At 44.4% G+C, this 16,113-nt stretch overlaps 1 protein-coding gene across 2 annotated transcripts in view; it reads right to left on the reverse strand.

Annotated features, from left to right (window-relative positions):
- RNF138 (ring finger protein 138) overlaps positions 1-10,193 on the reverse strand; it is a 44,351-nt gene extending 34,158 nt beyond the window's left edge. The window contains exons 1-2 of one of the 2 annotated variants that reach the window (XM_079943415.1): positions 10,048-10,193; positions 9,394-9,577 (exon numbers count right to left, since the gene is read on the reverse strand). In XM_079943415.1, the coding sequence (XP_079799541.1) occupies positions 9,394-9,503 (110 nt within the window). In that variant the 5' untranslated portion in view covers positions 9,504-9,577; positions 10,048-10,193. The remainder of the gene's footprint in view (positions 1-9,393; positions 9,578-10,047) is intronic. The other variant, XM_079943414.1, reaches the window with a different exon arrangement.
- Positions 10,194-16,113: the final 5,920 nt, after the last annotated feature.

Here is a 16,113-nt window from a genome sequence, read left to right on the forward strand (position 1 = left end):
TAAATACTTACTACATAACAGAACTAGGGACATATCAGGGGACAAAAGTGATGAAAATCCCTACCCTGATGGGACTTACAGCATTGTGTGCATGCAGGTACTTGTGGCAAGTTTGTGTATATATACTACTATATCCAAAAACATTTTAACAAGTCATATTATTCTGTGCTAAAAATAGTAAAAGTAATTAATGAAAGTGAAGAATCCCAAAGAATCATATTATTTTAAGAATTCAAATATACTAAAAAGATTTTTAAAAGAATGGAAAAGGAATGCCCTCTAAGAAATACTGAGGTCAACTAAATAAGACAGGCAAATTAATAAAGATTCAAAAGCATACATCATATATCTTAGTAGATTCCAGGTAAGTCCAAAAATGGACTTTTTTTAAAGACTCAAGAAACAGAAAAAATGGAATAGCATTATAACTTTAGATAAAGAGAATCAAGTATCTCAAATCTGAATGTATAAGAAAATGTAATAATATACCAAAAACAAAGCAACTGACAGGAAAATAATGTAAAATAAGTAATAAATTACAATAGATTATTATTAAATCATAGTCACAGAAATGATCACAAATGTACCTACACACTCTGAACAGTAAAATTATAAATTAGTATATAAAAATTTAATATGGAAAAATGCACATAGCCATATGTTGCTAGCAACTAAAGAAAATTTTAAAGCGACTTCTAGACACCATTATGAACTGCATTAAACTAACAAAATATTGCTTAAAAAAAATTGCTCAACATAGCGAATATCCTGCTCGGGCTGCGCGCTGGGCCACGGCGCAAGCACTGGAAGATGGGGCCGCCCGCCCATCCGCCCCGTGCCCCGGGTCCCCGCCCGCCGGCCACCCCGGCGTCCCCCGCGAGGCCCCGGAGCCGAGGGCCAAGCGGCCGCGGATGGCAGCGTAGAAGGCGAGAGGTAGAGATGATCTTCAAAATGAAGTCTCTGGAAAATGTTCAGTTCTCTGCAGGAACTACAAAAATGGAAGGAAAGAACATTTTCAAAACGAAATTGTTGCCACCGCAATGAAGAGTAGCCCCCTCTCTCCGCAACTAGAGAAAGCCCGTGCACAGCAGCAAGCCCGTGCCCAGCAGCGAAGACCCAACGCAGCCAAAATAAATAAATAAAATAAAATAAATTTATTTTTTTTAAAAAAAGCTTTCTAAAAAAAACCGGAATTGTTGTGAAAGTGTGTTTACAACGAACTGATACTACTGACAGGGGTTTTTTTTTCTTTTTAGCTAATAAAACACTTTAACAAGATTGTATTTATGGTCAAAGGAAACTGGACTAACCATGCGGCCGAAGACTTTTCCCGCCATGACCTACTCTGGGAACAGCCCGCAGCGGCTGCAGGAGATCTGTGAGGGGCTTGAAGCAGCCGCCCAAGACCCCCGCCCCGGGGCCGCCAGCAGGGCCGAGCAGTGACGCCCCGCTGGACGCCAAGGCCCTGGGGGGCCAGGCAGCAGCAGCAGCAGCAGCAGCAGACGAGGACAGACACGAAGTTCGGGCCTTACCAGAAAGCCCTGAGAGAAATCAGATACTCCTTGCTGCCCTTTGCTAATGAATTGGGCCCTTCAGCCGCCGCAGAAGTAAACCAACAAATGCTGCAGTAACTGGTGGACGTGGGCTGTGACCAGATGGGTGGACGCTCCCAGGAGGCTGCCCATCTGGGGTGCAAAGGAGACCAGCAGAGGTCCCTGCAGAGGGGTTTCTAGGCTACAAACCCAAGGCCCTTTCTGTGTCCCATTGCGCTGTTTTCCACCTCCTCTCCAAAACCATCTTGTTAGCTGCTTTCCTTTTCAGGCAAGATCCAGAGATTTCTCAGCTCTCCTGATATTGTGTCACATGCACTTTCTGTCCTGTCCCTGTGATGATGGGAAGGCTTTCCCATGTAGCCGTTTCCTTGGGGTTTATTTGGCTTATTCTGAGCTGTCATGGGGAAGAGACTGGCTTCCTTTGACCTGTGTTTGGTTTGTGCATTTTTTAACTCAGCTAAGGGTAAGGTTGGTTAACATGAGTTGGCTCTCTGCCTCTTTTTTCTCCTGTTTTAAAAGATAGCCATCTATGCTGTTAGAGGAGACGTAACTATATTAAGGGAATGAGAAAGACTAGAAAATAAAAAGCTTGAGAAATTTTAAAAAAATGCTGGCAAAGATGATGGAATACAGATATACTTTAATAGTCTTAATGGCACTGTGTAAATTAGCCCAATTTTGTGGAAAGCAACATGACATCTATACAAACAGCAGTAACTATTTATTGAGCACTTAGGCAGGGTTCCAGAAACTTTATATAATCTTGAATTCTTAAGAATAAATAAATGTTTTAAAAGTTCCTTTATTTTACAAACAAGGAAACTAAGACTTTCAAAATAAATAAACCTATATGAGACTGAAGGCAAGATGCTACTTCATTGAAAACAAGGCCCTGCACATTCCTTCTACCTCAGGGTCTTTGCCCAGAATGCTCCCTCACCCCAAAATACTCTATACACAAACACAGTCCTCCACAAATTAACACCTACACATCACAAATCTCAGCAACAATTTCACTTCCTCAAGAAAGGTCTTTATTACGTACCCATCCACCCACCAACCCACCTAGATCTGGTCCCCTTCTTATACTCTCTCTTTAAACCTATGAGTTTGTAACTGCACATGTATCTGAGTGTTTATTTGAATTAAAATGTGTCTCACCAATGCCAGTTCTGAAGGCAGGGATCATATCTAACCGTATACCACTGTAGGTATAACACAGAGCTGGGCACCTAGTAGGAATTCATTAATATTTGTTAAAGCAATGAATGCTAATTTACCTTAATCTAATCCAAAATTTTACTTAACCCAAGATATAATCCACAGTCCTCAAATCAAAACCATAAGCACCTTCCATGTACAAAACACTTCAACAGAGCTATAGTCATCCTTGTGTGACACAGCTGACAAATTCCCTTGTATTTACCCTCTGACCCAGCAATTCCACTTGAGAAAATTTATCTTACAGGAAAAACTCTCACATGTGAAATGGTATTCATACAAGTTTAATCAATGTGCCATTATTTGTAACAGCAAAAGATTGGAAACAACCTAAGTGTCCATAGATAAGAGATTGGATAAATAAATAAATAATTTAATAATTAAAAAAATAATCAAACATGGGGCTTCCCTGGTGGCGCAGTGGTTGAGAGTCCGCCTGCCGATGCAGGGGACAAAGGTTCGTGCCCCGGGTCCGGGGGGATCCCACATGCCGTGGAGTAGCTGGGCCTGTGAGCCATGGCCGCTGAGCCTGCGCGTCCGGAGCCTGTGCTCCGCAACGGGAGAGGCCACAACAGTGAGAGACCCGCGTACCACAAAAAAAACAACAACAACAAAAAAAAACAAACAATGGAACACTAGAACACTAAATATGTTCCATGGGGTCAGGAATTTTTGTCTGGCTTGTTGAACCCTAGAATCTACATTAGTATTGTTGGCACATAATGGACACTCAGTGTTGGCTTACTGAATGAATGAAAACTCTACAATCTCCCCCCCACCAAAAAAAAAGAGTAAGAAGGCCCTTTACGTACTGATATAGAATGACCTCCAATACAGTAACATGAAAATAGCAAGGTACAAAAGAATACATACAGTATGCTGTTCTCTGGAAGAATAGATAAGGTAACAGTGATTGTGAGAGACAATCATATTATTTCCTTTTGTACCTTTAAAGCTGTGAATTACAATATTCTCCATTCACAATAATACCTTCGATAATAAATATCTGGACCAAAAAACTTGAAACAGCCTCCTGTTTACAATAATAATCTAGCTTTTTGTGTTAGATGCTATAGTTATTAAACTAAACATAATTTTATATTTTTATGGGTTTTGAAAACTATAAAACACATATATTATCATTCACAAACATTATCTCATTTGGCCCTTGCAACAACCCTGTGAAACAGGTTGTTTCTACCCCTGTTTTATGGAGAAGAAAACAGGCTGAAAGGAGTTAAATGACTTGACCAAGTGATACAGCTAGTAAGCTGTGGTCTCCCAACACAAACCCACCATTCATACATTTATTCAATACCAAATACATACAGTAGGCTCAGGTAAGTACAAGTAGACCTGGGTTGCTGCCTTTTAAGAGCTTACAGTCTAGTAGGAGTGTGCCTTCCAATGCAGGGGATGTGGGTTCGATCTCCCTGATCGGGGAACTAAGATCCCATATGCCGCAGGGCAACTAAGCCTGTGCGCTGCAACTACTAAGCCCGTGCCACAACTAGAGAGAAGCCCGCGTGTCGCAATGTAGAGCCCGTGTGCTGCAACGAAAGATCCCATGTGCCGCAGCTAAGACCCGATGCAGCCAAAAATAAATAGATAAATATTTTTAAAACTTGTTAAAAAGAGCTTCCAGTCTAACTGGTGAGAATGGCATCAGTCAAATCGTCTGATCCCAAAAATATTATGATTATGAACTGTGATAAGAAGTACAAAGAGGGATTTCCCTAGTGGCGCAGAGGTTAAGAATCCGCCTGCCAATGCAGGGGACATGGGTTCGAGCCCTGGTCCAGGAAGATCCCACATGCCTCGGAGCAACTAAGCCCATGAGCCACAACTACTGAGCCTGCACTCTAGAGCCCACGAGCCACAACTACTGAGCCTGTGTGCCACAACGACTGAAGCTCGCATGCCTAGAGTCTGTGCTTCACAACAAGAAAAGCCATGGCAATAAGAAGCCCGCGCACCGCAAGGAAGAGTAGCCCCCACTCACCACAACTAGAGAAAGCCCATGCACAGCAACGAAGACCCAACACAGCCAAAAATAAATAAATAAATTTATTTTTAAAAAAAGATGGCCTAGAGCAGCAATTATTATATCAGCAAGAAACCATATAAGCCTGGCTTTCAGATTTATAACAAGTACGTAGTAAAGAAGATATTTTGAAAATATGTATTTAGAGCATGACTGTCCAAACAGGATACCAATAAAGGTGTTCAAATTGTAAGAAATATTAAGTGAAAATTCAGGGACTGGATAATCCAAAGCAGGTCAATAAAGAATCATACAAATCTGTGCTTAATGAGAAGTGGAGGCTGATTTATATTAGCTCATTTTAAAAGATGCTTCCTGGGACTTCGCTGTTGGTCCAGTGGTTAAGACCCTGCGCTCCCAGTGCAGGGAACACAGGTTCCATCCCTGGTTGGGGAACTAAGATCCCGAACACTACCTGGCAGGGCCAAAAAACAAAATAAAAATAAAATAGGCCCCGAAGCAAACAGATTAGATTTCCATTTTTAACAATCTGGCAAGGCATCAACTTGTTATTATATGTAATTTTCATTGTGATAGAGCTTACTTCTAACTGTACAGAGTTATTTCTTTAACCATTCAAAATAGAGAAGGGAGGTTTGGTTCAAAGAGTCTTTGAAGATTACAAAGGGAAAAAAAACAAGAGATAAATACCTTACCACTATGCCAGTCTGTACCTTCTGAAACATACCTGCTCAACTTTCATATTCTTAATTCATCTTTACATGTTTTTCAAAACATCTGACCAGGGCTTCCCTGGTGGCGCAGTGGTTGAGAGTCCGCCTGCCGATGCAGGGGACACGGGTTCGTGCCCTGGTCCGGGAAGATCCCACATGCCGCGGAGCGGCTGGGCCTGTGAGCCATGGCCGCTGAGCCTGCGCGTCCGGAGCCTGTACTCCGCAGCGGGAGAGGCCACAACAGTGAGAGGCCCGCGTACCGCAAAAAAAAAAAAAAAAAAAAAAAAAAAAAAAAAACATCTGACCACTCTAAGGCATCTGACACTGCTGATTACCTTTCCTTAAAATTCTTCTCGGTTTCCCGTCACACTCTATCTTGGTTTTCTTCCTATTCTTGTCCATTCCTTCTCAGGCTGTTCTTTTCTCCACTCTACATTTAAATATATATTCTCCAGCACTTTGTTCTATCTAGATCTCTGTTATCTTTCAATTTATACTCCTCCTCCAGGGGCTACATCCATACTCACAGCTTTAGTTCCATGTATTCCAGATCTACGTACATACACTTAACTACTGGACATACAATCATCAAATCTTACACAATCTCCTTAAAATGTCAGGAATCTCTTCTCTCCATTCCCTCTATCATTACCTTGGTTCAGGTTCTAATCGTTTCTCTCTGACAGAGCAATGAATGACCTCTTCACTAGTCTCACCAGTACCAAGCTAGACAAGGCTAGTAATTAGTAAGCATTCTAAAATTTAAATGTGATCATGCTGCTCCCCTGCCAAAATTATTCAGTAGGTCTCTATGGCTTTCAGGAAGAAGTTCAAATTGGCTTACACAGTAAATTCCTGCCAATGTCGCTAAGCTCCATCTCTACCACACTCAATCTTTTGGCCAAACTTTGTAATCGGGATACAGTTTGTATCTTAACCCCTCCTCACCTCTGCATATGCTGTAAACCTAATCAGGGTATTCCCCAACAATCCCTGAATGCCAATTCTGACCTAAAGTATAACTTCATCCAGGAAATCTCTCCTAAACTCATAGGCTAATTTAGATACCTGCTCTCAAGGCTCACATAAATTCTCCTCCTCAATTTCTTCCATACCAATCACATTCATGTATAGGTCTTCTCCATTAGACTATTAACATTCTCCAGAGAAAGAGCACTTTGTTTTGTTTTGGCCTCACGACATGTGTGACCTTAGTTCCCCGACCAGGGATCGAACCAGTACGGAGTCTTAACCACTGGACAGCCAGGGAAGTCCCAGAGAAAGAGCACTTTGTATTCCCTGTAACTGACACACAGAAGGCATCCGACAATTGCTGTTTGAAGGAATGAATGAGGATTAAATGAGAATTTATATTTTGGTAAAGTTATTCTAGTGATAATGAACTTGCTCCTTTTACTAGAATGGGCAAATCCTTCACTGCAGTTGAAATGGCACAGGGGCTGAAAGCTCTTATCACCTCATCTCTCACTATTCATGAACAAAAAATTAATTTTGTAGCTAAATATAAATTTGTTTAAAGGCACAGGTTTGTCCTCTGTGAAAAGGGAAAAGCAAATGACATTCTAAACTAGGTTATTTAAAACAGAATTCTATTTCCCCACCAAACTCCTCCCAATCAATACCCTGTTCCACCATTACCACCCTTTCCAAAGAAAACTTTTTCTCCCTCCACCTTAATTAACTGTTTAGCCAGAACCTTAGACCAACTGTGTGTTCATTTGAGAGGGGACAATGCTGGTAAAGGAGGGGATGGAGGAGGGTGAGTAGTAAGTGTCCAGTTCTCGTAACAAAACCTACTCCATATTTTCTTTTCACATCCCAGCCCAGGGAGGTGATTTAAGAAAAGTCCTCAACAATCATCTTCACTCTCTTTTCCACAGCCTTGATTGACGTCAAGCCAAAACTACAGTTTGATTTAATAAAATGTCTCACAAGGGAAGTGAACTAGAGCAAACTGCATGGAATTTTGAGGGGAACTAGAGATTACAATGAGTTCTATGAGGTCAATCACCTAACAGGTAATTGAAATGATTCTGTCCAGAAAAGACCTACTGCCTCACTGTGCCCTCCCTTCCCTCCCTTTCTTCCACCCACTGCCAGCCCAAGCACAGAAAAGGCATCAAGTTATAATAAACACTAACAGATTAAAGACTAAAAGTATACACTGCTCCCTAAACATCTCAAGATATTTTTCTAACAATCTGCATTTGTTGCACCAAATGATAAAGGAATAAGATTGTCATTCATCTCCCGTAAGCGGCAAAAATATAACTGGCATAACTTGTATGGTGAAAAGTCACATACTCTTGGGCTCACACAACCACTATCATTAGGAATAAGGTAGACAACAGTGCAGGGAAGACTGGGGATCGGAGTGAAAAGAGTGGGTCTCAAGAAACAACTGTAAGGAAGTTTGTGATTAAGAGCCCCAAATTCGGGCTTCCCTGATGGCACAGTGGATGAGAGTCCGCCTGCCAATGCAGGGGACACGGGTTCGTGCCCCGGTCCGGGAAGATCCTACATGCCGCGGAGCGGCTGGGCCCGTGAGCCATGGCCGCTGAGCCTGCGCGTCCGGAGCCTGTACTCCGCAACTGGAGAGGCCACAACCGTGAGAGGCCAGCGTACCGCAAAAAAAGCAACGGGAGAGGCCACGACAGTGAGAGGCCCGCGTACCGCAAAAAAAAAAAAACGAACCCCAAATTCAACAATCCATTCTTTACAAAATTATAGAACCCCCCCCCAAAAAAAAAGGTCGAAGGAGAAATCGATTTAGAAACTTGTTCGACTCTTTTCAGCTATTTGTAAGCACACAGAACTTTCAAGCCTGGATGTACTTTTTCAAATAGAGATTTCCAAGCCTCACCTGCCAGAAATTCTTTACAAGTTTGTAATGGAGCCTGGGAATTGGCATGTTTACTTAAAAAGCTCCCCAGGGACTCTGATCAGCAGCTAGGTGTGTCAGAAATGCTATACACCTTTACCAGAAGGGCTCCTTCTAACCCTTATGGACACCCTACGAGTCTATATTAATTATCAAAGTTCTTCCTAACAGCATCAGGCCACCTCACCGAATCCCTCTGTGTTCTCCATCACCCGTAGGATTACTGCCTTAATTTCAGTTCATTCCTCACAACAGCGGTCTATCTTTCTCATCTCCACCCTTGTAGTAATCAAGTAATAAGCAGAAGAGTAAAACAAAGGGAAACTATCACTTCAATACCCGGAAATCCTGTCAGTTCTAACATATGAGGGAAGCAAACCCATTCTAGGTCATTCCAACCTGCACTAAATTTTGAACGCATCGAAACACTTTCAAAGGTGGTCTGTGAAGCGGGTCTGAAAGGTTAAGTTAGAAGAGAGCTCCTCGATCTGGAAAGGATGGGCCAAGGTTCTGAAAGGAAAAGGGAGACCTGAAAGCGGGGCGGGTCGGGGAGCCGGGCGAGCGGGCCGTGCGGGCACCTCCGGCCGGTTCTGACACTCGACACCCCAGCCTTCACTCAGGTTGCTAGGAAACAAAAAGGCTCCACGTTCCCTGCAATTCCTCCCGGGCCTGCAGGAGAAGACAGGGGCCTCGGGGCCCGAGGACGCCACGGGGACAGGCCTTGGCACTGCCCCGGGCACTGCCCCGGGGGCGCGGCAACGAGGCAGCTCCGGGGCCCGGGAGCTCCGGCTGAGGGGCCAGGCGCAGGGAGCGGGCCGGGAGTTAAGGGGGAGGGCGGCCCGGCCTCCGACCGGCCGCAAACGGGCCCTCGGCGCCGAGCGGCGCCCGGGGAGGCCGTGGCGGGCTCGGCTCCCGCCAGGCCGCAGCCCAGGGTCCGGGGCGGGGTGAGGGGCCTAAACGACCACCCGGCTCCGCGCGGGGGAGGGGGCGTCTACTCACACGTGCTGACAAGCCGCGGTCCGTACGGGCGTTTTGAGCACCTCCTGACAGACGGGGCAGTAGAAATCATCTTCGGTGTAGGACGTGGCCGCGGAGAGCTCCTCGGCCATGTCGGGAGATGGGGGATCGAGGTTATGGCGGCGGCAGCGGCCCAGGTGGCGGCGTCTGCCCGGGGCCCGACTCACTGCGTGAACCAGGAGGGGGCGGGGAATCGCGTCAGGAAGCGGCTCGCGCCAGGAAGGAGGCGGGGCCCTGGAGGGGCGGGGCCCGGCGGAGCCGGGCCGGGCCGGGCCGGGTGGGGCGGGGCGGGACGGGACGGGGCGGGGCGGGACAGAAAGCCGAGACGTTACGGCCGCACGCGCCGGGCGAGGGTAAATCCCCGGGCTGCTGCTCTTGCCGAGGCAGGACGGGGAGGCGGCGCTGGGCGGGAGGCAGCGGCCGAAAGAGCGACCCCGCCCGAGGCCACTCCCTTACCTGGCTCCGCAAGGCAGACGCGACTCAGCCCTCTTCTGCGCCGCCGGCGTCATTTTCCCCGGCCTTTCGGCTCCTTTTCCCCACCCCCTCCTCGAGCCCCCCACCCGCGCAGCCGGCTTTCGGCCGCAACCTACGGTTTTCCGCCGCTCCCCGCCCCGACCCTACACTCCACTTGCGTACACGCTCACTTAGGTGAGCCAGCTTCACGGGCTAGTGTTGGTAGAGAAGCCGGGAGACGTCCTCGGGCTTCTTGTCCAGCCGCTGCCGTCTTCGCCGCCGAGGCCTGGAACGGAGTGGCCGGCGGAGTGTGCTGGGCTCACCGACCTTAAACAGGGCCGGGATCGAGGCTCATGGTGCACGTGGATCCCACCGCCCCCTTCAGCTGCTCTCTCGTGGCATCGCGCTGCCTGCAGCCAGCCCCGCTGGTCACCGAACATGAGGCGGCGAGCGCGGGGCCGATGAGGGGGTGGAGGGCGGCCTCCGTGGCAAACGGCCTGTGACGTATGCAGCAGCTTTTCACGTTAACAGCTGGGTGTTCACTGTACCCCCAGCTTCCCTACAGCAGGGATCCCCTTTCGAGCCACTCCTATCAGATACATTGGGGTTTTCAGGAATTTTTCCTCAAAAAATAGCATTACATGATAGTAAATATTTGATCCTTATTGTTGCCCTTGTCAGAATGTTTGATTCATGTCACGGTGTGTTATGTAATAATCCGTTATGGGATTTTAATCCTTCGGAGAGGAAAAATTAAAGCCCCCTTGAGAGGGTTTCAGCTTTAGACCTTCACACAGTGTGACTGACAAGTTACAGTCGCAGATGCGGTTTTTCACCAACACCTTTGTTTTGTTGACAGCTTTGAAGAAGAATGAGGTGGAAGCGTGAACCTAGGCATTTCACCGTTATTCAATAATTTAAATGCTTTTTTGTTTGTTTGTTTTGGTTTGGTTTTGGCCATGGTTCATGTGGGAATCTTAGTTCCGGACCAGGGATTGAACCTGTGCCCCCTGCAGTGGAAGTGCGGAGTCTTAATCACTGGACTGCCAGGGAAGTCCCAAATGTTTCTTTTTCTTTTTTTTTTTTTAATGGGCCCTTAATTCCGAGATATATCCACACAATTGATAGCTCTATAAGGTGAGGTCACAACCACATGAATGGAGCTAAAGAAATCTAGAACATTATAAAGCATCCTCAATTTGCTTCAGAAAAGAAAAAGGTTTCATTACCATGCTTTGTTAAAGCTTTCCGCTATGAACAAAATGAATCATAAATAGAAGCCATTGAAAGGCCTAGTTAATTCAATTCTGTCATTTATTGTCTACGGTGTCCTTGGCACTGTGTTAGATGTTATGCAGGTGTCATGAACTTTGCTCTCAATTCATTTATACTCTTGGATATCTATCAAAATGAAAAGACAAAAAATGGTATTTGCCAAAGTATTAAATTTTTCATTAACAGTGACTATAATGAGGCTAGGAAGAAGAAGATTGGATTTGTATGGACTTAGAGAAAACCTCATGGAGGAAATGGGTCTTAATGTTCATCTTTAAATGACAGTTCCTAGAGTAATACTCACTGAATTATTTGTCCAATGAACAGCGAATTCCCTCCACCACCAAAGTACATTTTGTATTTTTTTTTCTTCCTTTCCTCCATAACAAGGTAGAGCAAGAAGGCTAATTTTAGCTTCAGATTTCTTGGGAGGAGGAAGAGTGCTTGATGTGAGGGCGGGTACTTAATCGCAGTAGTCCAGGTGCTTTTCAAATTCTCTTATAAAATGATTCTTTGATTCCAAATTTCACATTTTCAATAATATATTCCCAATCATATTTTACTTATTTTGACCACTTTAGGAAGTGGTATTTTCTGCTTACTAGAATGTTTCCCTTTACTCATTAAGAATCCTTAACCAGAACATTAATTTTGTGACTTATAATTTTACTTGCTTCATTCTTTCTCTAATGGCAGCCTTACTCATGCCCTAATCCAAACATGTTTGTATTACTTCTCATATACTCTGAGACTCAAATAAGCAGTTGACATACATGTAAGCATATAGTTGGCCATATGTGGAAATACATCAAAAATGTGGGTATAAGGAAAATGTAGTAACCCACTGAGAGTTAAGCTTAGAAAAATAAACCATAAATGCCAAAAGACACAATCTTCTGTCTTGGCAGCATTTCATACAAAAAACTACTTGATATTTTTATGGCAGCATCACAGATTTACTCCAATTACGTTCAGCTGTGTAAATAAAACCTCCTCAGTTTGGGGGCATAGGGGGAAAACCCTAAATGTTAGACCAGCTTTATAAACTTAGTCTGTTGAAATAATTTAAACATTTCCTTTAAGTTTAGGTTAAAACACTCAATCTGTTAATAGTCCATTTCCCTCAGTTGGCTCCACTCAAAATGGCATCTGGAATAAGAGGAAGGACAAAGGGTAGCTGACATGAGTTTGAGACACGACTGGGGAATCTTGGACCTGCAGGTCACCTTTGAATTCTTGCTGGACTTTTCTGCAGAGAAGATAATTTTGGCTGCTCTCTAAAATGCAATGAGTCCTGGGCATTGTGCTGCTGGTACCTGATGGTGAGGGCTACTCTGGCCTGTCTTGCGCGGTTCAAGGCCTTGTCCCCAGCGCTCATCTCTCCTCTCAACCTAACACACCTTTCTTCAACTTTTTGTTCCAACCATAATCCTGTTGATGAAAATTAATCAGTCGATCTAAGAAAGAAATGGAAAATTTTATTCGAGCCAAATTTGAGCATTATGACCTGGGAAGAGTATCTCAAAAAGCTCTGAGAACTGTTCTGCCTATTAGAAGTCAAGGCACAGTTTTATAAGTTTTCTGAGACAGAGGACAGTACATCAGATGACATTATTGACAGTTTACATAATCCAGATCTAAGTGTCATGTCATCGTGGTGGGTCACGTGACCCCTTACAAGCTCAAGGAGTAACGTTATCTTTTAAGGAGTTGTCTTGTTGATGCTAAGGAGAACATCACTCTTTATGGTTCAACAGGTATTCCTGCTGATGGGGGAGGTTTGGTCGATGCATAATGCAGATACATGATGCACAGTGGTGGGAGAGAGGAAGCCAAAGGTCAGAGAAGAATTGTTTATGTTTACATTTTTGTCTTGCCATAAAATATGGATTTTATTTCACAATCCCTTGGACTGGAAAGAATGGACCTTTCCCTTTGCTGTTTATGGCTGATTGGGTTGATTGGGTGCTGCTCCCATATGTAAAACTCTTCAGTCAAGTCTACTAAGCCCGGTAACTAACATACTAAAGGGGGAGATAAGTGGATTTAGAAAATTAATTACTTTCTTTACAAAGCCTGGATTTGTCTTGGTATAAAACCTTCAAAGTTTTGCTGATAAAAGTGACTGCCTTTGAAGAAGTGAATGGGGAAGCTGGGAGATGGAATAGAAGAGAGGCTTATCTTTCACTGTCTACCCTTTTGTATCTTTTTAAATTAGTACCATGTGCGGTGCTGACCTTCAGCTGCTTGGCAGCCGTGCAGGTGCAGCTCTTCTAGTCCTTTTCAGCCTAGTCCCTGATTGGTCAATAGTCTGTTCTGAATGGCCAGTGCCCATCTGGTTCCAGTTGTTAAATATTTTCTTTTTCTTTTAATTTTTTTTTTAAATTTTATTTATTTATTTATTTTTGGCTGTCTTTACTTTGATTTTGGCTGTCTTTGTTGCTGTGCGCGGGCTTTCTCTAGTTGCGGCGAACGGGGCCTTCTCACTGCAGTGGCTTCTCTTGTGGAGCACAGGCTCTAGACGCGCAGGATTTAGTAGTTGTGGTACACAGACTCAGTAGTTGTGGCTCGCAGGCTCTAGAGTGCAGGCTCAATAGTTGTGGCTAGTGGGCTCAGTAGTTGTGGCGCACAGGCTTAGTTGCTCTGCGGCATGTGGGATCTTCCTGGACCAGGGCTCAAACCTGTGTCCCCTGCACTGGAAGGCAGATTCTTAACCACTGTGTCACCAGGGAAGTCCAAATATTTTCAATATTACTCCTGATCATGTACATAAATAACCTATTCACTGAAGGCATATAATTTAATTGTTTAAGCTTGTTTTGGAAATGTTCTTTTTTTCCAAAAAAAAAAAAGCAAAGTTCTTTACATTCCTGTTAAATTAATACTAATTTCTTCTTTTCCCCTCTTCACCTCAGCACGTGCGCGCGCACACACACATACACAGGCAGATGGATGCCTCAGGCTAAGTAAGAAGGAGTTCAAGTGAATAAAAATGTGAAAGGGAAACCATAATTGGCACCATGTTCCTATCAACAAGCATTTTTTTTTTGGCCGCACTGCACAGCTTGCAGGATCTTAGTTCCCCAACCAGGGATTGAACCCACACCCTCAGCAGTGAAAGCACAGAGTCCCAACCACTGGACCACCAGGGAATTCCCAACAAGCATTCATAAATCCTACTTCCATCCCCCACTCTAACAAATCATGATTTTTGTTTAGGTAGCTTCTATTTTTCTCCCAGCTCTATCTTTTAGGAGGTAACCCTTATTCTCAGCTCAAGGGGGAAACCCATGATTGAGATGAGCCAATCTGGATGGGTTATTTCTTCTTACACATTTAGGCCTGGGCCTGTGACTCAATTATGATCAAGGAGGTGTGACAGGAATTCTTCTGAGGGGCTTCAGCAAGTGCTTTCCTTTGCTGATCAAAAAACAAATAGGAATAAACAATTCCATGCTACTTCTGGATGTTATTCTGTCTATCTACGCTGCCTGAAACTCTGCAACCATCATGAAACCATGAAAAGAACAACCCAGAGGATAAGCCAAAGGACTGAAGATGTCAGAGCTGAAAGATTGAAGAACGGAGGTCCTTGATGTAATTGAGCATTAATCTCATCAGCCCTGAAACCGCCCTACAGTGAAGTCTTAACCACTGGGCTGCCAGGGAATTCCCTACCCTACCTCCTGTTAAACCTTTCTAATAGTTTAAGCCATTCTCAGTTGGCTCTTTTGTTATTTGTAGCTCAGAGTATCTGAGCTAGGTATTTGCTTAATGACTACCAGATCTGTTCCCCCTGCCCTGCCCCCCTCAGTCCTCTATTCTGCTCTGTATTGCTGGAGTTAACCCTTGCAAACTGTATCCCATTTTCCCTTACCAACTGACTTCTTGCTATATTCAGCCAGTGGGAGGCATTGAAGAGAAACTGGAAGGGAGAAGGAAGGAAGAAGTCAAGGTATTTCTCCCTCTGTGATACTGTGATTTATAATAAGAAATATATATTTGGTCTTTGTTCCTGTTTTGGGCACAGAGCTCTCCTAAAAACCTTTTGAATTTCCTAATTGATAAGAACAGTAAAGGTATCTTTTTTTATGTTACTAAGGTGACTTTGGGAAAGCCCCAGAAGTTGGAGGTTGGTCTCCAGAGGAACCAACCAAGTGCTTAAAGGGTTGGAACTTTTAGTACCACACCCAGACCTCCAGGGAGAGAGGGGCTGGAGTTTGAGTTCCCTCACCAATGGTTAATGATTTACTCAATGATGCCTCTGTAATGAAGCCTACGTAACAACCCCAAAGGACAGGGTTTAGAGAGCTTCTGACTTGGTGAACACATGGAAACTGAGGAAAGTGGCCTGGTTAGAGAGCATGGAAGCTCCGCATCCTTTCCCCCATCCTTAGCCCTACACGTCGCTTCATCTGGTTGTTCCTGAGTTGTACATATCCTTTTATAATAAACCAGTAATCTAGTGAGTAAACTGCTTTCCTGAGTTCTGTAAGCCACCCTAGCAAATTAATCAAACCCAAGTAAGGAGTAGTGGAAACCTCTGATTTATAGCTAATGGGTCAGAAGCACAGGTGACAACCTGGACTTTTGATCTGGTGTCTGAAGTGGGCAGGGGGATGGGCAGTCTTGTAGGACTGAGCCCTTAACCTGTGGGATCTGGCACTATATTCAGGTAGGTATCAGAATTGAGTTGAATTGTAGGACTCTCAGCTGACATCTGAGAATTGTTTAGCATATGGGAAACACCCCCCTACACACACGCATTGCAATTGGGTGACAGAATTTTACCCTCTCTTTGCTTCTGGCAGTGGCCTCATTTCTTCCATGTTTCTGAAACTGTGGACCTCAGATTGGGACTTGAACCCACCATCTTTTAATCGACATCACACACGTGGTCTCAGGACTTAATGAAGCTCAGGTTCTTTTTTGTTTAAATTTATTTATTTATTTAGGCTGCTCTGGGTCTTAGTT

Source organism: Stenella coeruleoalba (assembly GCF_951394435.1).
Source record: "Stenella coeruleoalba genome assembly, chromosome: 14".
Classification (NCBI taxonomy): domain Eukaryota; kingdom Metazoa; phylum Chordata; class Mammalia; order Artiodactyla; family Delphinidae; genus Stenella; species Stenella coeruleoalba.